The following is a 23,961-nucleotide window of genomic DNA, read 5'->3' on the forward strand; positions in this document are numbered from 1 at the left end:
TCAGTTAATGTTCACATCAACCATCGGAATGGGGAAAAATGTGATTGCGTGATTTGGAGCATGGCATGATTGTTGGTGCCAGATGGGCTGGTTCTGTAATTGCTGATCTCCTAGGTTTTCATACTCAACAGTCTCGAGAGTTTACTCCGAATGGTGCCAAAAACATCCAGCGAGCGGCAGTTCTGTAGACGGAAAAGGCTTGATGAGAGATGTCAACGGAGAATGGCGAAACTGGTTTGAACTGACAAAGTCCACAGTAACTCAGATAACCACTCTGTACAATTGTGGTAAGAAGAATATCATCTCAGAATGCTATAGATGTGGGTTGGGGCTGTTTTGATTGCACAAAGGGGACCTACATAATATTAGGCAGGTGGTTTTAATTGTATATGTGTGACCAAATGAAACTGTCATTTATCTTACATGGCTTAAAATGTTTATTGTACACTTTCATATTTCATATTTTTGGCTTTTTGAGTGGGTCTTCCCTCAGTTGTCTGAACACCTTGTGCCTTTTGATTGGATAGAAATGTGACACGTTTCATCTCAGCCCTATATATGGGCTGTCTATGATGCTGTTGAAAGCATGCTTGTGTCAGTTGGACGTAAGGACAAATTGTGAACTTGAATTGGACGTGAGAAGCACAGAGAAACAATGAAGTCCTTCTTTGGGAGTTTGGTATTGGTATATTGCCTCACTGTTCTGCTGATGGATTCCTCGCAATGCTATGATTTTCAAAATCCATCTGACATTTTAGCCCAAAGTTATGCACAAAGAAGAAATAATGCACTTCCACACAGGACATTGAACCCAGCAGGTAGGTTTCTTTTCATTTTATCACTTCTAGAAGTTACTTTGCCAGTGAATTACATTTAAATTGGCATATTTAAGTAATTGATTTTGTTATGGTGTATTTTGTTTTTAGTTTTTTTCACATTTCATTTTTTATTAATCTTAAACTGCATGACTGTAAAGCAACGTTATCTTTTTCATTATTTTCATTTATGCATTACAATATAAATGGCACAAAAATGATTTGTACATTATGTAGCATGAATAATATAATGTCCAGTGAAATGCACTGCATTAAAAACATATCTAGTGCATTTAATGGCAGATGAAAAATACATCCACATTTAAACATGAAGTGCAAGAATGCTTAAAGCACTTATGTGACATCTGAGTGGCATGTATTTTAAAATGGTTAAAAATGAGGAACTACATGCTTCAAAGGGATAGTTCACCCATCTTCATGTTTTTCCAGACCCGTATGACTTGTTTCTGTGAAACACAAAAGGGGATCATGGGCGTAATGTCAGCTTCAGTAACCATTCACTTTTTTGTGTACGTATGTATGTATATGTGTGTGTATATGTATGTATGTATGAATGTATGCATACATACACTGATCAGCCACAACATTAAAAGCACCTGCACATTATTGTGTGGATCCCCCTCATGCCAACCCTTGGCAACGCCAATTCTTCTCACCACAATTGTACAGAGCTGTTATCGGCGTTATCATAGATTTTGTCAGTTTGAACCAGTCTAGCCATTTTATGTTGACCTCTCTCATCAACAAGGCATTTCTGTCCACAAAACTACCACTCACTGGATGTTGTTGTTTTTGTCACCATTTGGAGTATATTTTAGAGATCAGCAGTTACAGAAATACTCAAGCCAGCCCTTCTGGCACCAACAATCATACATGCGATTATTTAATCAGCCAATCATGTGGCAGCAGTGCATAAAATCATGCAAATACGGGTCAGGATCTTCAGTTATCCCTGCCAGTGTCCACCCTGACACCAGAGACATATCCCCAAAGTACCTTACCTGAATCCCTGCCAACCTACACCTTGACACCAGAGGGATATCCCCAAAGTATTTCAACCCAACCCTTGCCAGATTTTACCCATTCTCAAAGGCAATATCCTCAAAAAATGCCACTCGAACCCATTTCAACATCCACCTTCCATATCCCCAAAGCCCTTTATCTGAACCCTGGCCAAAGATGACCCATTCTCAAAGACAATATCATCAAAGGGTGCCACCCAAACCCATGTCAACGGTCACTCTTGCACATGAGCTATATCAAAGTACCTTACCTGACCACTTTAACCCTGACACCAGAGACTTATCCCCAAAGCACTTCACCCAAATCCTTGCCAAAGTTCACCTAAACTCGAAGGCCATTTCCTAAAAGAATCTCACCCAAATCCATGTCAACTCTCACTCTGACACAAGAGCCACATCATCAGGCCACCTCAACCCAATTCCCACAAATGTCTACCGTAGCAGAAGAACCATTACATAAAACCACCTCATCTAAATCAGAGGCATCTGACGGGATTACTGTCAATGCCAAGATAGCCATCACAGGGTGGACAGGTATAATTCCATTAAATACTCTGCTGCTTAGTTTTCCCTCCATCTATTTATATAAAAGCAGTAGTGAGCTCACCATTTCTTTGTTTCAAAGGTGGACTAAGCAAAATGACATTAAGGGCCCATTTATTCCTGACTTATTTGTCTGAAACTGTATCATAAATGTGAGAAGACCTTCCACACTGAGTAGTATTTTTGCATAAAAATATTCTTATGTCATCTTGCTGAGTCTTCCTATGGAATGTATTTTAGAAGTAAGGACATTCATGTTAAATTAACTAACTAATCGGAAACTAAATGCAGAATCTTTGGAAATGTTATAGGTTTCTACAGTATTACACAATGATTTTGTAACACAGATGATAATTCTATAAATTAATTCTAAAATGCTTTAGTTTGCTTTCAAAATAGAGGTCAAGGCCCCATGTTTTTAAGATAGTGGTCCTACATGCTAGTTATTCAGCAGTGATTAATTCCATGCCATAAACTGATGGGCATTGTTTTTCAGTGTAGTTCCAGAAAATCCATCAACAAAGTTACTGGCTAGATCAAGACACTCAATTCCAAAATATATTTGGACTTCTACATAAGAATCATATCAGGCTTAAAAAAAAACCTCATTAGGCACTTTTCCACTGCACATAATGGTTCGACTCAACTCTACTGCTTTTCAGAGCTTGCATTTCCACTGCAGTTTAGTTCCCTTCAATGTGGGTGGGATTATAGGCTGATCGTCATAGTTGTGCTGCCTCTACTGCCGTGACATCATCTTAAACACGACACAAACTGACCAAAAAAGTAACACAACCGCTAGCTGTTAGCTACTAGCTCATTGTGCTGCATAAAGCAGTTGTTGCATGGTGATTTTACACAAGTGTAACAGTTAAATTGGCCTGGTTGTTTTAGAAGCAAGCTTCCAGTAGCTGGTCAACTAAATAAAGTGAAGCTCTCAAGCAGAGTATAGAGTTAACATAACAAAATGTACCATTCTCCTTCGTGGCTGAGTCCAGGGTGCTCTCCCTCCCATTGCTCACCGGTTAAGATAGCGTCCATTTGGTCAAACCACTTCCACTTTTCTTTGATGGTTCTGTAGTCACTTTAAGTTTTTTTACCTTTTCCCTACACTGTTGGTAGGTCCGGTGGTAGCCATGTGCGGCCAACAGCTGAGACACTTCCTGAGAGACTTTTTCGTTTCGCTCATCACTAACGAGTGGACCGTCTGCACCTCGTTTATTGACCATGGCATGATTTTGCGCACAGCCATTTCTTTTTTCACAATTCGAAATTTGCGTGATCAAATTATACTGTTATTGCTGTTGCTAACTTCAAAACTAGCGGGTTGATGACGCGTGTCGGAAATCCAGTGACTATGGTAGTGACGATTCTCCCTGACCAATAAGTGATCTGCAGGATTTTGACGTCACATTTAGTATCAACTCGGCTCACTTGGAACCTCGACCGAGGTGGTACTAAAAAGTTTCAGGTACTAGGTACTATCCACAGTGGAAAACCCCAAAAAAGCAAGCTGAGTCAAGTTGTACCGTGCAGTGGAAAAGCCCAAATTAGTTACCAGGAGAACTTGTTCCTCTAGCATTTGCATGCAAAAGAGTATGCTTTACTCACGTCTACATTTCTATTGGGTCAAACCAAAGACCTGCAAACACCATCATACCGTCAACTCTAATTCTGCTTCTTAATGTCTCACTAATCCTTTCATTAACTAATACACCAGTCTTCATTATATAATATTGGCTATTAGCAACACAATACACAAAGGGCTTAACATTTTATTTTCAAATCTCAGCAACAGACTCCCAGTGTAGGAGCCGTCCATTGGACCTGGTCTTCATTATTGACAGCTCACGTAGTGTACGTCCAGGTGAGTTTGAGAAGGTCAAGATCTTCCTGGCTGACATGGTGGACACTCTGGATATCGGTCCAGATGCTACGCATGTTGCAGTGGTGAACTATGCCAGCACGGTCAAAATCGAGTTCCTGCTGAAACACCATCTAACAAAAGACACTATAAAGCAAGCCATCAACCGCATTGAGCCCTTGGCAGCAGGCACCATGACTGGTCTGGCCATCAAGAAAGCCATGGATGAAGCCTTCACTGAAAAATCAGGTGCAAGGCCTAAATCGAAGAACATCTCCAAAGTTGCCATAATTGTTACTGATGGGCGACCTCAAGACCAAGTAGAGGAGGTCTCTGCTGCAGCACGGGCTTCAGGGATTGAAATCTATGCGGTTGGAGTCGACAGGGCTGACATGCGTTCATTAAAGCTCATGGCCAGCAATCCACTTGAGGACCATGTGTTCTACGTGGAGACGTATGGTGTGATCGAGAAGCTCACCTCGAAGTTCCGGGAGACGTTGTGTGGTAGGGTGTATGCCAAAAAAGGGAGATGGGGCTGAGTTCTGTCTTTCCTTTTTACAGAATATATTTCAATCCTTGGGAGTAGGTGATGGTTCACTCTCTGGAAAACAGTTTGGCACGAATAGCAAATTTTTAAAATATTGTTTACATCCCAATATGCGTTATATCCCAAAATGCATTGTGATCATGATATGGCTTTATAGCCTCTAAGGTAAAAACTCTTGTTTTCCAGAAGTGTGAATCGTCGGATCGCAAAGCATTCTGAAGAATATCTTCAGTATGAGAGTCTTAATAAGCCTACTTATCATTCAAAGAATCATCTTTTATGTTTGGCTCCTTTGAATGCTTTGAATCATCTAATGTATGTGCTTTGCAACCTGTTTTTGTGGAATGAAGGTCTTTGAATGGAATGCTCTCAGAATTTAATATTGTCAATGTCTTCACAGTCGTTTTAAGACTAGTGTACTTCAAATATGTTGTTCATAGAAACTTCAGATCATATTGTGTTGCAGAGATCTTTGAATATTTGACTGTTTGTGGGTAATTCAAATGTTTGTCTTTTTCAGGAAAAGAGTCAATCTTTGTTCATGGACATTAAAATTGCTCAATCAAGTGCTAAGTGCTATTGCAAGTGCTTGCAAGCTATGCCTTGCCTGTACAAACAATTTGCTTAGTCCGGCTGTCAGCAAGTCACTATAGTGTATTAAAATAAATGCTATTACAGCTTACAGTTGCAAACTAAGGGCTCAGTACAGACAGTCACAGCGGGAATGACCAACCTAGTCCCGCTCAATGCATCACAGCCATAAAAAATGCCTATTAATCATAAATAAAAGCTAAAATGAAACAAATCCTGACAGTTGCTTGCCCATGAACCTGCTTTTGCTAGTGCTAGAGTGGCCTTATAACTCCAGCCGAGTAATGAAAGCTTGTTCCAGGTATGGACCCCTGTGCCATGGGACACAACTGCGAGCACATATGTGTCAGCAGTGGCTCCTCCTTTTACTGCAAGTGTCGGAATGGCTATATTTTGAATGAAGACCAGAAAACATGTTCCTTAAAACGTAAGAGCCAGCAGATTGTGCTAACTGTTTACTTAGATTTTGAAGACATACTTTGTAACTAGGGCTGTCAATCGAGTTAATAACATGACATGCTGATTCATGAATATATTCCCAATTAATCACATATTTCAGTATTTGCTGAGAAAGGCCCCCAAATAACGATAATTCAATATGAATAATACATAATTAAAATTATTATAAAAATTCTGTGAAGAACAATGTGTTGCTGAGTAGGAATTGCATACTACTCTTACTACTTCTGCCATAAAGTTATGAAGTACAAGTAGTGTGGGTAGTACGGAATTCCGAACTCAGCCTGGGACACCGGCTCTCATTCTGTGGCTGCGATTTTTAAGGTTTGTTGAGGGGCACTGCCCCCTGTTGACTCGGCCTGTAAAACAAGTATTTCAAGTTTGAATTGTTCCGAAGGTAGAAAAATATTAAATTTTATGGTACATTACGGAATTTACATACGGGTCAAGGTGCATGATTAATTGCGATATTTTTTAATGCATTATATTATTGTGTAATTAATCGCACTAAATTAATGTTTTCAATGGACAGCCCTAGTACTAACATATTAGATTTCCTTAGACAATGACTAATTTAAGCCGTGTGATTTAAAATGCTAACATTTCAACAATACTGTCTGCAATAGTCTTTGACTAACTGGTTTAGCTAGCAGTTGCTTGCCAGCTTTTAATCAAGTATACATGTGTTCTGATTGTATGACTTGATATCATATGATGCCGATATATGATTAATTTATCTTGTGTGTGCTAAGTTGCAAGTTACATTATGATATAGGCTCTTTTCAAAAGTCTAGTGAGCTGCCTTGCTGTCTACTGCCAACATCAGCACAAGTCACTGATTTAAAACACTCTACATAAGATCTCTGTGCGTCACACAAATAGTGCTCTTTCGTGAGGCATATGGGAAACTTGACTATTGATTCCAATGGCTCTGATATTAGCATGTTGTTAAGCCAACAAAGCGATACCAGAGACTATTTAGCAAGACGGAGCACTTGTATTAAAATTTATGAGAGAAAGAAAATGTAATAAAGAGAACGTAAAAAAAAAAACCAATATGTTAGATGTAGAAAAGAAAGTCCCCCTTTACAGATAAAAGAGCCAATCAACTTTTAGATACAGACATCGCCTGTCAGTCAACTCAAGAATGCCCATGTGCATTAGCTTGACACATTAGCTATGGAAAAATAGTGGACTGACTTGCCTTGAAAGCATAAAAAGTACTTAGCAAAAACAAATATTGGGTGAAATAGTCTACTTTTATTTTGATTTATTTATTGTTTTCAATACTTGCAGTAATTATTAAAAACAAATATATTTCTCTCAACTCAGCCAACTTGGATCAATGTTTCCGCATGTCATGCCGCACTGTCATTGCCTTATACATGAAGGATTCAGTTGATGCTGCATCAGATTTTGGCCAAAATTAGCTATGTTAGAAGGCAGCATAATGTTCCTACCTACCTTTTGGAACAGTATTCGCATTGGGACAGCATCTATGATGCATTATCATGCTGTAAGCAGCACACTAGGTTTTGGAACAGAGCTGTAATTGAACTATATGTGTGCAATAAGGGCTGGACTGGTAATCTGGCATACCGGGCATTTTTCGGGTGGGCCGACGCACTTTTGGGACGATCAGGGGCAGACTGGCCATTGGGAGAAACGAGCGGGCCGGTGGGTCAGCGAAATGGGCCGTGATAAGCTAAAATGATTCACAGTGTTATGCAGAACGGGCCGCAAAACGGCACCGTGATATGCAGAAAACGACAGCAAACAACACCCCACCGCTCAACTTTTAGGCCAGTTGCTATGTAAAATTCCAGGCCGATTTCTCTTCCCAGTCCAGCCCTGTGTGCAATGTAACGTTTTAGTCCTACAATCACGCTCACTAGCTTCTGGGATCTATCCACTGATCCAACCCAACAATCACTGTTGAACTACCATGGACATTCTTTTTCTGCCATGATATTGCCAAAACAGTACAGCAACAACATCAGTGTCAGTTTTGCTGTCACTTTAAGGGACAGATGACAATTGCCCAATTTTTACACACAGTTCAGCTTGTATTCAGATGATGCAAATTAGACACGTAGAGATGTACTGGATGAGTGTATTGGGAAGACTAGCCTGAGAAATAAGTTCAACCCAGACCCAATGATCAAGTCTGCTTAATCAATAGTGAACTATCCCTTTTAGAACTACTTCTGGAGGTCTAATTATTTGCAAAACTCCAACAATAGTATAGAATTGGTTTATTACGTAGAAAGACCAAGTAAACATTTGGAATGCTGTATTGTTTACATAATGCTGTAATTGTTTTACATTAATGGTACTATAATTGTCTACTATGGACTCAACTGATGACATTTTGAGATTCCAAAGCTTGCAATGGAAAAATAGTATTTGTTTTGTATATTTTAAGGAAATGACTGTGTACACATTGTCCATGTTATGTGACATATATGGCTTGTTCCAGATATGGATGCCTGTGAAATGGGACACAGCTGTCAACACATTTGTGTGAGCAGTGATAACTCCTATTACTGCAAGTGTCGCTCAGGCTTTGTCTTGAACGATGACAAGAAATCATGCTCCATTAGAGGTGCTGGTGCTTATGCCCATGGTAACAGTGTACGAAAGGTTGACCGCAACAGTAACCGTGGTGGCAACGAAGATGGCAAAGACAGTGCTAGTGAGTTATGTAATGTAAACAATCATAAATGGCCTCATTCATGCCATTTCATGATGTGAAATTATATAAAGCATCATTCGTGGATTTACTACATGAGCAATGATTTACTGATCACAATGGAATGAGCCATTGTTTTTTTTTTTGCCAGTTTAGTCCCTCCTATATGCATTTTTTGAAAGTTGTGTAGGAGAAAAAAAATTTAGCTTTAAGAAATAACTGTGACATCTACTGGTTGCCGCTATGGCTTGTTTCAGGTGTGGATGCCTGTGCGTTCGGCCACGATTGCCAACACACTTGCGTCACCAGTGGTTCTTCGTATTACTGCACGTGTCCCCCTGGCTTTGTCTTGATGCAGGACAAGAGATCATGCTTCAAAGCCAGTTACAATGATGGCGATGGTAGTGCCAGTGAGTTTTCTCTTGTAGACCATCATAAATGGTATTGACTCATTTCATACCATTTTATGATAGGTATTTGTTTTTTTGGTAGCTGGCTGTTATGAAATAGGATTATTTCTATATGTTTTTTAAAATTGCAATCATTCTTGCAGCTAAATCTCATACAGGTAAAGAAAATAGAGATTGTTTGATAGCTTCAGGGCTCTAGAATTTCAAGCTCAACTTATTGCAGGTTTGGACCACTGTGCACTGGGCCATGATTGTGAACACATTTGCATCAACGATGACTCTTCCTATCACTGTGAGTGCCAGCAAGGTTTTGTGCTGCAGAAAGACAAGAAAACATGTTCTAAAACAAGTAAGAGCTCATAGGCTATGGCTATTCAACTGTGGATATATGAACCATGTGTTTCCTGCAATCATGCACTTCACCACATGCTTTAAAATTACTTTCTGAATGTGGTGGTGGGAAATAACTGGTGGGCATTGAGAGAGTTTACATGCACAATCTTAAACCAATTATGCTTCATAACCCGGCAACGTGTGTGGTTTTTTAAAGGCCTTAAATGGCTTTTCTTTATCGGGTAAGGTAGTAAACGTTTATATTTATAAATCTTTAATGGCATAAATGGATTTATGCCATTCTTACTGGTTTATCCAATGTGCGTATGACTATTAACATTTTCAGAGTGTAATGCGATGATTTAAGATCTAATGTAAATCAATTTCTTGTGTTGTCTGATTTTTTTATTAAGCTAATTTTTGGAAGTGTAAAGGGGTTCAATGGGAAGGAGGAGGCGAGAACCGGCTTTTCAATATAAATAATGGTTTAATTTCAAACTCAAACAAATGACACACACACACATGACGGACATGTCCGTTACCGATCTCTCTCTCGCACCATCGTCTGCCATCGGCCTTTATCCCTGGGGAGCCCCCGGCCTGACGTATACCCCCCCCCTTCCCTGGGGGAGGGCGTGCTTTAAGCCTGGTCTGCCGGGAGGTCATCCCCATCTACCTGGACGAGGGAGGGGACAAGGGGAGGGAAACAGAAATAATTAAAATGGGGGGTACTTCCTGTAACAGTGTAGTAACCCCCCAAAAAAAACACTGTACAATTTAAACGAGAGGGAAAAGGCCAACGCAGAGCGGCAGTGAGAGAGAGAGAGGGATGAAAAAAAACCTACTCGCCGGTTCTCTGATACACTGTCGCATGGTCCTCGATCACTCCTCCACCCTCTCAGGCGGACGACAACCGCTTCTCCCCAGGCGGACCAGAGTCAGACTCGCGACCCCCGGCGGAAAGAACGCCCCTCCGCATTCTCGGTGACTCGTGGGGACACTCCTCCGCCCCTGGCAGTGGCCCTACCGCTCCAGGCGGTCGGGGAGACACTTCCCTCCACCCCTCGCGGATGGCGGACGTTCACCCTGTCGGCCTTTATCCCTCTCGGAGGCTTAATTACCCTGATAAGGGACCGGGTGTGTATATTCACGACCCGGCCCCGTCCTCCGCCCTGCCACAGGAAGATATCAGCATATTGGTGTGCATTTAAAGTACTCATTGTCTTACTTTCCTAAGTTGAATAGTTTTCTTGCAGACGGGATGAAATCAGATGCATTGTTGTCATGATGTTAACAATTTAACATCTAGGGAATTATCTAGAGAATATGCAAGCAACCACAATGAAATTATAGACATTCAGGCTCTAAAATTGTGCAGTGATCATAAGGCAATACCTCATCTGTCTGTGTCTATTGTAAATTCTGACATGTTGAATCAGTTAAACACTGATTCAACATAGATGTGAAACCTCCATTACTATATGTAACACTCACACAATGTTGCAAGAAATAAATGACAACAACATTGCAAAAGCTGTGTTGCAAATTGTTACATAGCACTATTTTATAATACAAATTTTTGTATTTTATAAAACAACTTTCACTTTGGGGTTTGGGGTATAAAACGTAGTTTGATCCATTATCACTCTTAATTGAATTACTCTGAATCCTGTGCAAGGTATTTTTGTGATGTTTGTTGTTTGAATGTGATATGAAGAGGTAAAGGTGGAAGTAGTTCAGGACCCCTGCATGTGTGAGGCCCGACTGGCTTTCCAGAGGCAGACACAAACCTCCATCCAGGACCTCAATGCCAAACATATCCTTAATGGTTATTGCTTGAAGATAGCATGTTGTGTCAGCGGTGTTGGAAACTCCCGGGAAGTAAACTTGCGCATGTTAAAGGTTGTGCGCAAATTGTGTTTCATTTTCACCCCAAGAGTACATTTACCACATTGATGGTGAGGTTTAGGTTTAAGGGGGAGAGTTCATAAAGTTTGCATTACTTATCATTGGTACACTTACAACTAAAACCAACTCACTTTACAACTCGATTTTGGCACCCCTCTGTGGACAGTTCACCCAGAAACTGGATCTCACACTAGCCCATGTTCCATGATCACACGGGAAGTCTGCATGTTGCTTCCGAGAGTTTCAGTACCCTAGGGTCATTCATATTATGCCTATGCCTATTCACTGACAAGCCGCAATTCCTATCAGACATCTTTGCATGGGTTCAAATGTGTTTACCTTCCCCTGTGGCGCTACTGGAAGCGTGTTGCTTCAGCAGCTTAAGAGACCCACCCTGTGTCCGAAATAGCATACTTTCAGAGTATGTACTGTGTAGACTAAAGATCGCATTCCTCGGCTGGTAAAACAGTACGTACTTTAGGTATGCATGTGAGTGGTATGAATAGTTCTGGGGACGTGGGCACTGTCGCTTGACCCAAATATATGACATATTAACAACCACGAATATAAACTACTCTTGTTTTGTTAAACAACCACCATTTAAGCACAAGCAACAACTTTCTTGGTATATATCACACTTACTGCTAAGAAAGCCGTCGAACTTGTGGTTCACCACTGTTTTTTAAATCCAGTGTTTTGAACATGACATCCTCCTCAGCTCCAGCAGGATTATGGGATAGTAAAGTGTAGGTCATCTGGCTATTTCCTGCTTACTGTTTTATGAATACTGAGGATTCAGACATACTACTATATTGGCATACTGTTTTTGACATACTGTATAGTAGGGAAAAATGGATATTCGGACGCAGCAACAGTTTTGAATCCAGCATTGAAACTAGGAAGTAATCGCGTTTGAATAATCAGTGACAAGCAGGAATTGGAGGTGGCATTTTTCCCTCTAACAGTACATTCTTCCTGCACTGATGGTTAGTTTAGGTATGAGGTTTTGGAAAGGGGGTACAGTTTTATAAAATATACATTACTTTTCACTGTATTACAGCCTCTAGAGCTGAAAACAACTCGCTTTACTTTTGGTGCCCCTCTGTGGACATTTCACCCGGAAAATGGAACAAACACGTGCCCATATACTCAACAACATCTATCTCTTTGGCCACTGGGGGCAGTGTTTCGAATTTCGGTAAAGCACAGACTGATTTTAACTAAAGAAATGTCAACCTACTGCTTCCGATTTCACTACGAGGTCAGTCCAAAGCAGGGCCGGACTGGGACAAAATTTCAGGCCGGGAAATCCTACACCCATCCAGGCCATCCTATGCACCCAAATAAAATTTAGAAACACGGACAACCTTGGTTCCCCCAAATTACATTTATTTCACAGTATGACCATAACATAAAAACATAAACAACCAACCTAGAAGTAAAGCAGTCCTAATATCAAATGGGTCTGCACATAACGTCCTGTGCACTTCAATTACAACTGCAATAAATAATGTTATGAGATTGATGTTTTAAATAAATGTTTGAATATAAAAAAAATACAATACTTAAACATTAAACTAAACCGCCAATAGGTGGCGGCAAGTGACCGTCTTAATTAGTGAGTCATTAATACAAAAGATTCGTTCAAAACGCTGAATCATTCAGTAACAAAACACTGCGCTGCTGTAGCTTTCCTTTGGAACTATTTTAGTTGGTGAAATAGAACAAAAACAGTTAATATGGTTTGTGTCTAAAATGTAAGTAACTTAATAATAAATATTAACTACGCTACTTGTTTATTGAACAATAAATTCAATGTAACATTTTCAATCGTGATAATATTCAGCAAAACAGCTCCCTTAGTCGTGTTATGTTAAACTAAATCATATGTTATAAATAAAAAAACAACAATTAGATTTTTTACCTCAGTACATTTCTTCTGTGAGTTTTCTGTGTGCACTCATTTGTTTTGATTTCTCCACGAATGTAACGTTAGACGGGCGCTAACGCTTACATTTGCTCGCAGTTCAATACTAAGTTAACGAAGAAAAAAGTACAGTATTTACAGATGAATCTGACCTGCACTTGAAGCCCTGAACAGGTCAGTAATTTTGCAACATTTTGCTGCTTCTTCTTGGAGTGCTTTCTTTTTTTTTTGTCCTTTCCCTCTCTGCTCCACCTGGCCGTTTTCTCTCCATCATCGGGTGCTGCTCAAAAAAAGTTCAAAAACTGTTCCCATTTCGGCCACTGGGGGCAGCGCTTAAAATTTCAGTAAGCACAGATCACATTTTGCGCAAGTATTGTCGACGTACTGTTGCCGAATTCACAGTGAGATGATTTGACAACTTTGCTGCTTAAGTATTATTTTCATATAACAAAAATATAGTACAAGCTGCATGCTTTTAGAAACTCTGGAATGCCTTGCTTCATAGAAATCCATTGTAAGTGCATTACTATAATAAGAATCGTTTACTGGTCCATCTTCCAAGATATTAGAAATATATTACCTTAACGATCATTTTACTAGCTGCTCTCTCAAGAAAGTTCGAGCAAATGGAAAACATGCTGGGACGTGTGTAACGGAGCATTTCTTGGTAAGTGTTGACACTCTGACATGGTTTTGTTCACTGATTAAATACAATAATTCAAAACACATCAAGCCTGAGAGTTTATTTCTGTTCATCAGGGTCAACATGTTCTGTGAGCTGACAGCTTCCTACCTGAGTGGCTTCTCTTTCCTGCTTCATCAACAAAGCATCAAAAAAGTGATCTCATGAACATCCCTATGGCTTAAAAACAAATTCTGGATCACTGTGGATGGTGTTCAAATGATGTTCCAATATTTCATAAGTGCTGTTTTGAATCAACCTGTTTGTTATATTAATGATCCAAAATAATGTTAATGGTATTCCAAATAGTAATGAATCTTAACATTAAATCTCATAGGGAGGGTTGGAAAGAGTGTGTAATGATGTGCCTTTTCTGCCCAGAAATTGTCATTAGAACATATATCAATTATGCATATAAATAAAGAAATCCATTCTATTAGTACTTTTAATGTATTCTGCTTTAGAGATTTCAGATAAATACACAAATTATATATTATATATCTATTGTAATCTATTTTGCTGTGTGTAAGCTTTTCTTTTAATAATTTCTCTGTTTATTTCATCTTGTTTTAAATTAGCCTAAATAACTTAATTATAATTTAACCTCATCTAGAGTCTCATTATATACTTAGTTCATAAACATCTATAATAAGCAATGTCTATAATCTTTATGAATTGTGCCAATGATATTCATTAAATTAAAACTTTTTTAATGAAGTGTTTTCAGAGTCTGTCTAGTTTGTAATGTTTGCATTCATTTCAGAACACACTATGTGTGGCTCGACAGTGCAGGCGTCCCTTGCAAACATAAATCATCACTGTTAGTATGTGTCATCGTTACACAAAATATAGGAGGGTAACAGGAAGGTGTCTTTCTGCTACCACTGTGAGATGTGCCTAAATCAATATAGATCTTTAGTCTAGCCATAGACTAAACGGGATTATATAATTGGTGAGAACGTTCAACTATTCCATTCTACACATATACAATTTATTCATCGCACACAGACAGACAGAGACAACATCAAAACCATTTTCTCATCCCAAATCCCAGCTATGAATCGATTCATAGCCCCTGGAAATTTGGCAGGTCTTTAGAGTGTTTTCCATACCATATCAACTGATATTTCTCCATCACCTGTTAAAACAAACAGAGAAGGTATTCATCTGGATGGAAGGAGACGGAGTGATTGATTCCAGTCTGCCTGCTCAGTGCTTGCTTTGCTCAGGTTAGACTTCAATGTGGCATGTTAATTCTAACAGCAAACACCAATTTTTTGTATTGAGTGAGCAGAGGTCTTCTATGTCTCTTGCTGTACTTTCCATACAAAAAATCCATCTGTGAGTCAAAACGTGAGGTTCTAAAGTTCAGTGAGACGTGGGTGAGGTAGGCCAGGCGCCTTTGGTGCACATCAAATAGTTCACCTCTAAAAAGCCTTGGATCTATGATTGCAATGCAAGGCATTCGCAACCCTTTAGAAGTACACCTCAGCCAGTATTTAATGTCATCAGAACCTTGACTGTCTCACTTCAATGGTCATAAATTATCTCTATTTCAGATTCAAAGCACTCTCTGTGTGTGCATATTCTCACCACTGGACCCTGAAACCATCTATTCTGTCAGACTCTTGGTGAAAGGAAAGTCTAGTAAAGATTTTCACATCCCATCCTCACAGGTATGCATGGAGATGAGAAATTCCCCAGCAGGTCACTAGAGATAAAAAGGTTAGGTATGTGCAGCATTAAAATTGTATTTTGAAACACAGCACATATTGACATACCCAGAGATCTTAGAGGGTGAATATCTGCGCCACGTTGCTTTAGGTGAATTACATGTCTTTTGTAGACATTTACATTTGTTTTACAAGTAATAAAAATATGCTTCCAACATCCAAGAATGCAACCACATATTCAAGATTTGAGATTGAGATATAAGGTTAATACAAATGAAAAGGTTTCCAATTTCAGTTTCAATTTATATTTATATATCGATTAGTTTTATTTACTAAAAATGCACGCACATCCAATATTTTTTCAATAGGTGCTGGATCTAAGCACTAAGCATTAAAGTAAAGATATAAATCCACACACAGTTATATTATTTCTCATTTATTCATAAAAATAGCAACACTTTTTGATAAAAAAACACCTTTTCTGTCATGCACCTTTGTCAGGCATCTCTTAACTTGTACATTACTTTGATTATAAAGATTATACAATTTTATATAATGCAACTAAAAGTCTATTTATGATACTAAACTAAATGCCAATATTACCTCAGTGCTAAAAATGTTAAATCTATGCTAAACAGCAGTAGTATGGATATTAAAGGTGTACTCAGTAATTTTTCCCTCATTAAAAATGTTAACTCCTAAAAACATGAATTATAATTTTGCAATATATGTAGGAATCAGGACCACTCATATTAAAATGAAGACTCCAGTCATGTCAGTAACCTTTTAAAAGCTGTTTTATTCTACATGGAGAGGTCCACACATGGGGGCTGCCATATTACGATCACATGACCAGTCGAATACTACTCTCTTAATCTCAGTAACCGTCCTGTTATTTGACACTATCACTCACTGATTAAAGGGTTGTCCATGGCTGACTGTGAATGCTAAATTTCTACAATAGCATCTGAAACTGAATGCTATTGATTTTCAATGGTACTGCATCCAAGCCGCTAGTTGTCAGCCCAAAATGACGCAAAGACAAAAGGTACTGAGTACACCTTTAATACCTCAGTACTTAACAGTAATGTTTTTTTAAACCTTTTCTCTTTTTACATTATAATGAATGTGATCCACCTTAGCAAGAAAAACACACATCACATTAATTTAGTTAGTGTGTCTCTGCAATTTTCATCAACGTACAGCTGATTATTACATTCCAACTCAGAAGAGGGCGCTCGTATTTTATATTACATGAAACAGGCAGCGGAAGATCTACGCTCATGAATATTAATTAACTTCCTTGTTTAATGCTCCCAACTCCTTGGACGTTCCAGTAGGACTATTAATATTCATGAGTGAAATCTTTGGCACTGCAAAGACAGTTGAATATTAATATTCATGAGCCAAGATTTCGCCTGAAGATGACGTAGGCTCTTACGGAAGGGAGGAAAGTGTGGGGAGAAACATCGGATGACGATAATGAACAAGAAATGGATTATCAAGAAGTAAGGTATAATAAAAGGAAGAAAAAGAGCAGCATGGGTGATGGATCTGATTGTGAACGAGCAATTAATAAAGTAAAACAAACGAGAAGTGAAGCTGATAAAGAAGAGGAAAGAGAAATCAAGGTCCTAATTACTTTTGCTAAGCAGTCAGAACAACAAACTCATCCTGTTAAATTATCAAAAGCAATTGAGAAAGAGATAGGAGTTGTGAAAGCTGTAGCTTGTCTAAATAATGGAAGAATAATGATTAAATGTAAGGATGAAAAGCAAAAACAAAAAATTCTGAAAATGAAAACGCTGGCAGGAGGAAAGATATCATGCACAGAAATAGGTAATGGAGTCAGAGGGGTTATCTCAGGAGTACCTCTTAATGTAAGTGTGGATGATATTAAAGGAAATCTAAGTGGAGGCACAGTTATCTCTACTAGAAGACTGCAGATGTGGAAAGACAACAAAAGGTGTGAAAGTCTGAGTGTGATGATTCTGTTTGAAGGGAGTAATTTGCCCGCAAGAGTGAAGCTAGGATTTGTTAGCTTCTTGGTGCGAGAGTTCACCTCCACCTTTGAGATGCTTCAAGTGCCAACGGATGGGACATACTGCAAATTCTTGTAAAGGGAGAATGCGGTGTGTAAAGTGTGGGGGGGAACATGAATATGGCAAGTGTGAGGAGGGCATAGTGATTAAAGGCTGTAACTGTGGCGGTGGACATAGCGCAGCATACGCAGGATGTCCTGTACAACAAGAAGCCCGCGAAGTTCAAAAAATAAAAACTGTGCAAAATTTAACATATGCAGAAGCTATGCGTAAGGTAAAAGACAAAAGTAAAGCTGAACCGAAGGTAAATAATGTGCCAGGAAAAAGGATGGAATCCTATTCTCAGAGAGAAGTGAATCACGAGAGGAATGAGCCAGATCTGCATATCACAGTAAACAAAATTGACTTTGTGGCATTCATTTGTGCGGTGGTGAATGGCACTTCACAAGTGGAAAAGCGATCTGATAAATTAAGGATTATCGTAGGATGTGCTAATAAATTTCTCAAGTTAACAGGAGTTTCAGCAGAGGAGGTGCATGGGATTTTGAAAGCGGAGGAAGGAACTGCTGCCATGGGTATGACTCAGAGTAATAATCCTTAGCTGGACGATGTCTTTCCTACTACTACATTGGAATGCTAGGAGTTTAATAGCAAATGGTCAAGAATTTAAAAAACATATATCAGAAATGGAAAAGACACCAGACATCATGTGCATTCAAGAGACATGGTTAAACAATTCTTTGGACTTTAAGATCAATGGATATGTAGTAGAGAGGAAAGACAGAGTAACTGGAAGAGGGGGCGGGTGTGCAACATTTATTAAAGAAAATATAATATATAAGAGAATAAACACAAGTAATAATGTAGAATGTGTAAGTATAGAAGTAACGGGGAGATATGAAGGAATTAGAATTTCAAACTTTTATAACCCATGCAAAGAAATAAATAATAGTATTCTAGAAGATGTGATGGGTGAGTCACAGGGTAAAGTCATTATATGTGGGGATTTTAATGCACATAATGGTCTATGGGGTAGTAAGAGTACAGACAATAATGGGTTAGTTGTAGAAGAATTTATAGAAGAACACTCATTAGTATGTTTGAATGATGGGAAATCAACAAGAATGGATATCGTTAAAGGCGGCTTGTCATGTTTGGATCTCACAGTAACATCAGCTGCATTAGCAGGTAAGTGCACTTGAGCGTACAAGAGGATAATTTGGGCAGTGATCACTGGCCTATAGTCTGTGAGATTCAGAGTGCAGTACAAAAGCAAAGTTTTAACCAGTGTGCAAGGTGGGGATTTAAACAGGCAAAATGGGAGGAGTTTTGTGTGTTGTGTGAAGAAAATTTCAAAAATATGAAGATGGAAGGGAGTATTGAGGAGAGATATAAAAAAGTAGTAAGTGAAATTATTTTAGCAGCGAACCTATCTATTCCATTAATAAGAGGCAATGGAAAAAGAAAGAAAAATGTTCCATGGTGGTCTGAAGAATGGACCGTGGCAATTAAAGAAAGGAATAAGGCATTCCGGGTTTTAAAAAGGTTAATAACTCAAGATACAGTAATAGATTATCAGAAAAAAAGGGCAGCTGCAAGAAGGGTAACTAAAAGCGCAAAGAGGAAAGCATGGCAGGAGTTCTGTAACACAATTGGGAGAGAGACTGGAATGCATGTGGTATGGAGAATGATAAGGAAAATGAATGGTATTAATACTCACAAACAAGTTCCTGTAATTGAGGAAGATGGAAAGGTGGCCAGAACGGATAAAGAAAAGATAGAAATATTGGCCAAAACATTTGCTAAAGTCCATAGTATTGAAAACTTGAGTGATGCGTTTTTAAAAAGAAGACAAGAGTTAAATAAAATGTATGAGAATGTTTGTAAGAAAAAACAAGAAATTGATAGTAACATGGATGATGATTTTAATCTCTTTGAGCTAAAAATTGCTATTAGTAATTCAAAGGATACAACACCAGGGAGAGACATGATAAGCTATAGTATGTTAAAAAACTTACCGGATGTAGCCATTAAAGTAATACTGGATGTATATAACCAGATATGGAGTGAAGGCACCTTACCCAAAGAGTGGAAAAATGCAATCGTGATACCAGTAGCAAAACCAGGTAAAGATGCAACAAAATCTAGTAGTTATAGGCCAATTGCTCTTACATCTACATTATGTAAGGTGATGGAAAAAATGATAGTAAGAAGATTAAATTATTTTTTGGAGAAAAATGAGATTTTGTCATCAGCCCAAAGTGGGTTTAGGAGGAAAAGATCTACAATGGATGCTTTGTTATTATTCGAAAGTGAGGTTAAAAAGCTTTAACAATGAAAGAATTTCTTGTTGCTGTTTTCTTCGATATTGAAAAGGCATATGACACTTTATGGAGGGAGGGACTATTAATTAAGCTAGATAAAATCGGAGTAGGGGGAGAATGTACAACTGGATATTGGATTTCTTGTTTAAACATACATTTCAGGTTAGGATAGGGAAGAAATCTCAACAATGCATGATATTCTAAATGGGACTCCTCAAGGAAGTGTAATCAGTCCAATTTTATTTAACATAATGATTAATGATATTTATGAAAGAGTTAAACCAAGTATAGGGAAGGCACTGTATGCAGATGATGGTGCAGTGTGGAAAAGAGGTAGGAACTTAGGGAATGTAGTCAAAGGAATACAAGAATCAATAAACGAAGTTGAAAGGTGGTCAGTGGAATGGGGTCTAAAATTTTCAGTATTAAAGACCCAATATATGGTTTTTACTAAGAAAAGAAAAATGGAACAATTGACTTTGGAATTATATGGTCAATTATTAGAAAGAGTGACAGAATTTAAATACCTTGGACTAATATTTGATGGAAAATTAACATGGAATAGACATATTAAGAAAATTGAGAACAAGTGCAAAAGAGTAATAAATTGCATGACTTCAATAGCCAAATATGAGTGGGGAGCAAGGAAAAGCGCACTACTACATGTATATCAAGCCTTAATACGGTCTAGTTTAGATTATGGGTGTGCAGTGTATGGTGGTGCAGCAAAATCAGAGCTAAAGAAGTTGGACAACGTACAGGCTAGGGCACTTAGAATCTGTTGTGGAGCAATAAGATCAACCCCTCTAGATGCCATCAGGGTTGAAATGGGGAGATGCCACTAGATTTAAGAAGGGAAAAGCTTACAATGATGTACTGGGTTAATTTGCAGGGTTGTAATAAGAGTCATTGTACATGAGCAATTTTAAATGACTGTTGGGAATATAAGAAGAATAATGGGAATAGTTTTGGATGGAAGTATAAACAATGGGTTAAGGAATGTGGTCTGGAAAATGTAGTTATTTGTCCCAATATGCCATTAAAAGGGGTATCAGTGTGGAATATTCCTGAACCTAATGTTGAAATGAGATTGCTGGAGGATCGGGAGAAAGCAGAAGGAAGATATACTAATAGTTATGAAATCAATGGTTTTATGAGAGAACATTTTTATTCTTGTATACAGATCTATACAGATGGATCTAAAGACCCAGTCGAACAAAAAGTTGGAGTAGGAGTATATATTTCAAAATTTGAGACAAAAATAAGTTTAAGGTTGAGTGATAAAATGTCTGTATATTCAGCAGAACTAACAGCTGTAATAGTAGGACTGCAGTGGTTAGAGCAGACTAAGCCAAATAGGATGGCGACTGTAATTTGCTCAGATTCTGCATCAGCACTTAAAAGTATATTGTCAACAAATAAATATGAAGAACAGCGTAGTGGTCTTTTTAGTAATATAAAGAACAGGCCAGTGAGTATCATGGACCTATTGGGAAAGGGTTTGAGTGATAGACAGAGGTTTAAGGACGTGATAACATTTTTAGAGCTTACAGGTCTAGATCACAGGATCTAGAGCCTGAGGAGGAAGAGCAAGCTCAGATCATCCTGGAGATTGAGGAGCTCAGTGTGGAAGCTGGAGGAGCTGAACACGCAGCGTCAGCTGAAGCTCGGGCTCTGATACTCTGGGATGGTAAAAGTTTTTTTTTTTTAATTATTATTATTATATTAAATCAGATCCATTACTCATGTGCGCAAAGTATACAGTAGGTGGCGGTAATACTCCAAAGGAGTGAACGGCCATAAAACGAGAAGAAGAAGAAGAAGAAGATTTCGCCTGAATCGCGTCTCATGGAGGACGGCGAGCTCTTGAGCCTGCAAAAAGCACATGACGAGTTCAACAGTAAGAACTACACAAGAGCAGAGGAATTATACACACAGTTTATCGAGTCGTGCACAAAAAACAGGTATTAGTGATTTTGTACGGACTGTACGAGCTAATGTAAACAAACCGATCAGATTTGAGATTACGTAAAAATACTTTTCTCACAGACTGTGATGACGCGTTTCAGCCTTATTTAGCAGCGTAAATTTCGAAAAAACAATGATTATACATTTTTTTTTAAATATTAGATAGAGTGTAAATAGAGTGTGGACAAATGTCTTTAAAGCACTATGATTGTTCACCCTGAGGTTAGGTAATATATTATATTCATATACTTGTGTATTCACTAGTAAACATTTGTTTTGTTTATTTTAGACAGTGTAATTCTCGTGATTTGGCCATCGCTTATAATAACCGAGGGCAAGTGAAGTATCTCAAGGTGGATTTCTATGAAGCGATGGATGATTACACCTCAGCCATCCAGACCAACAGCCAGTATGAAGTGCCATTTTATAACAGAGGGTTAATAAATTACAGGTTGGGTAGGTACAAAGTTTAACGCCAAAACGTTCTTTTTTATATATATAGTTTATATTTTAAGTGGCTATAAATTAAGTCATTTAAAATATCTCTAGGCAGGGTGTGCAGCCCACCTTTTACTTGAAAAACATGAATCATTCTGCCTGTCATTCTGTTGTGTTCACCTAGGGGGTGCTGTTTGACAGCATCACAAGAAAGATACACGTTTTGTACGACTTTGGATAAGTGTTCAAAAATGTCCTCATAAAAGTGTTTTTTCCCTTTCTTAAGGATTTTTTAAAGAGGCTGAAAGTGACTTTCGGAGAACCCTGGAGCTGAATCCTCATTTTAAAGATGCTAAAGAAAGTTTACGTCAGACAATTCTGGACAGTGAAGAAAAGTTGAAGAGAGGATACTGATTAAAATGTCATCAATATGCTAACCATTGACATTTTTTACAAACTGGATTTTATTTTTTTTTTGTAAATATTTTGTGAATGAATGTATAATTTTTTTTGTGTGTGTGTGTGTTAATGTCAAGGTTTACCTGTTGAGTCGGTACAAACATTTTTTTTCATGAACAATCGTAAGTGCATATGATTATGCGGAGTATAAATAAAGGGATAGTACATACAAAAATGAAAGTTCTTTCACAATTTACACCCCTCATATTGTTCCAAACCTGCATGACTATGATAACTTTCTTCCGTGGAACATAAAATGATGTTAAGCCAGGTGCATTTGGTATGTTAGTCTCAGTCACCATTCACTTATATATATATATACACACACACATTCCTAAAATAAAAAAACACAATGGAAGTGAATGCTGACTGAGGCTAACATACTGCTTAACATATTTTTTTCATTTAAGATTTTGAATTCACAAAACCATATAAGTCTTTCAAGTTGTGGCAAAACAAAATGCATGTTAAAATATATTTCTGAATACTGAAATCAAAAGGAGTCACAAGTGGTGCATTAACCATGCTTTTTAAATAAACACATTATTTAAAATGGGCATTTCCCTTGAATTTATGATGCTTCAAAACACTAGTACTTAACTGCTTTTACACTACTTAAAGGTAGTTTATGTCTATTTCATTTATAATATCATGCAACAACCCATTTAAAATGCTCAAAAATCCATTGACCTTTTCAGTAGCTGATCATTGACAGTCCATTCCGTTAACAGCTCGACTAATTCCTCCTTACTAAATAAAGAAATTACAAAGTTAACCCATTGCACCTGCTCTTTAGTTGTTGACTGGCATCACCTGTGCACTAGAGTTGGTTGCTCTATACATTTCCTTTCAGAGAGCCTTTGGGGGTTAAGACATTATTACTTTGAGCGTTTGAGCTTGAAGACAGGTTTTAAATTGTGGTGGATTTTATGTCTCTTGACCACCTGAAAGGAGTGAGGACTTTTTTTTTCAGCAAGGATGTCATGGCTTTTGGGGATTTGGTAAGTCTGTTTTGAGGTGGTGGTGGTGTTGTTTTTTTGTTGCCAATTTAAAGGAAAAGTTCACGCCAAAAAAGAAAACCATATAAACTATCCCCACATGTCATTTCAAACACATGACTATCAACAAGATATATTGGCCAGAATGTTAGGAATTGATGGTCCGCAATGAAAGTGAATGGTGACTTGAGGCTGTCAGTCTCAAACCTTCTGCTTTTAACATCTTTTGTGTTCCAAGAACACAA

General features: G+C 38.2%; 2 protein-coding genes across 2 annotated transcripts; both read left to right on the forward strand.

The window, feature by feature from the left end:
* Nucleotides 1–619: 619 nt before the first annotated feature.
* Nucleotides 620–14,387, forward strand: LOC127622367 (matrilin-3-like). The gene is made up of 9 exons (XM_052096451.1): nucleotides 620–818; nucleotides 4,194–4,769; nucleotides 5,705–5,830; nucleotides 8,342–8,557; nucleotides 8,812–8,964; nucleotides 9,188–9,313; nucleotides 11,015–11,113; nucleotides 13,730–13,799; nucleotides 13,892–14,387. Exons 1-8 carry the CDS (start codon nucleotides 656–658, stop codon nucleotides 13,783–13,785), a joined length of 1,515 nt encoding a protein of 504 aa, XP_051952411.1. The 5' UTR covers nucleotides 620–655; the 3' UTR covers nucleotides 13,786–13,799; nucleotides 13,892–14,387.
* Nucleotides 14,388–21,587: 7,200 nt separating this feature from the next.
* LOC127622324 (tetratricopeptide repeat protein 32-like) lies at nucleotides 21,588–23,449 on the forward strand. Its single transcript, XM_052096397.1, has 3 exons — nucleotides 21,588–21,817; nucleotides 22,111–22,277; nucleotides 22,546–23,449. Exons 1-3 carry the CDS (start codon nucleotides 21,702–21,704, stop codon nucleotides 22,671–22,673), a joined length of 411 nt encoding a protein of 136 aa, XP_051952357.1. The 5' UTR covers nucleotides 21,588–21,701; the 3' UTR covers nucleotides 22,674–23,449.
* The last annotated feature ends 512 nt before the right edge of the window (nucleotides 23,450–23,961 follow it).

Source organism: Xyrauchen texanus, chromosome 28 (assembly GCF_025860055.1).
Source record: "Xyrauchen texanus isolate HMW12.3.18 chromosome 28, RBS_HiC_50CHRs, whole genome shotgun sequence".
NCBI classification, from domain to species: Eukaryota; Metazoa; Chordata; class Actinopteri; order Cypriniformes; family Catostomidae; genus Xyrauchen; species Xyrauchen texanus.

Coding starts and splice junctions, on each gene's coding strand:
- LOC127622367 (XM_052096451.1), top strand. CDS start 656: ATGAAGTCCTTCTTTGGGAGTTTGGTATTGGTATATTGCCTCACTGTT. Junction 9,314..11,014: donor GAAAACATGTTCTAAAACAA/GTAAGAGCTCAT, acceptor TGTGATATGAAG/AGGTAAAGGTGGAAGTAGTT. Junction 11,114..13,729: donor CCAGGACCTCAATGCCAAAC/ATATCCTTAATG, acceptor CGATCATTTTAC/TAGCTGCTCTCTCAAGAAAG.
- LOC127622324 (XM_052096397.1), top strand. CDS start 21,702: ATGGAGGACGGCGAGCTCTTGAGCCTGCAAAAAGCACATGACGAGTTC. Junction 21,818..22,110: donor GAGTCGTGCACAAAAAACAG/GTATTAGTGATT, acceptor TGTTTATTTTAG/ACAGTGTAATTCTCGTGATT. Junction 22,278..22,545: donor GTTAATAAATTACAGGTTGG/GTAGGTACAAAG, acceptor CCCTTTCTTAAG/GATTTTTTAAAGAGGCTGAA.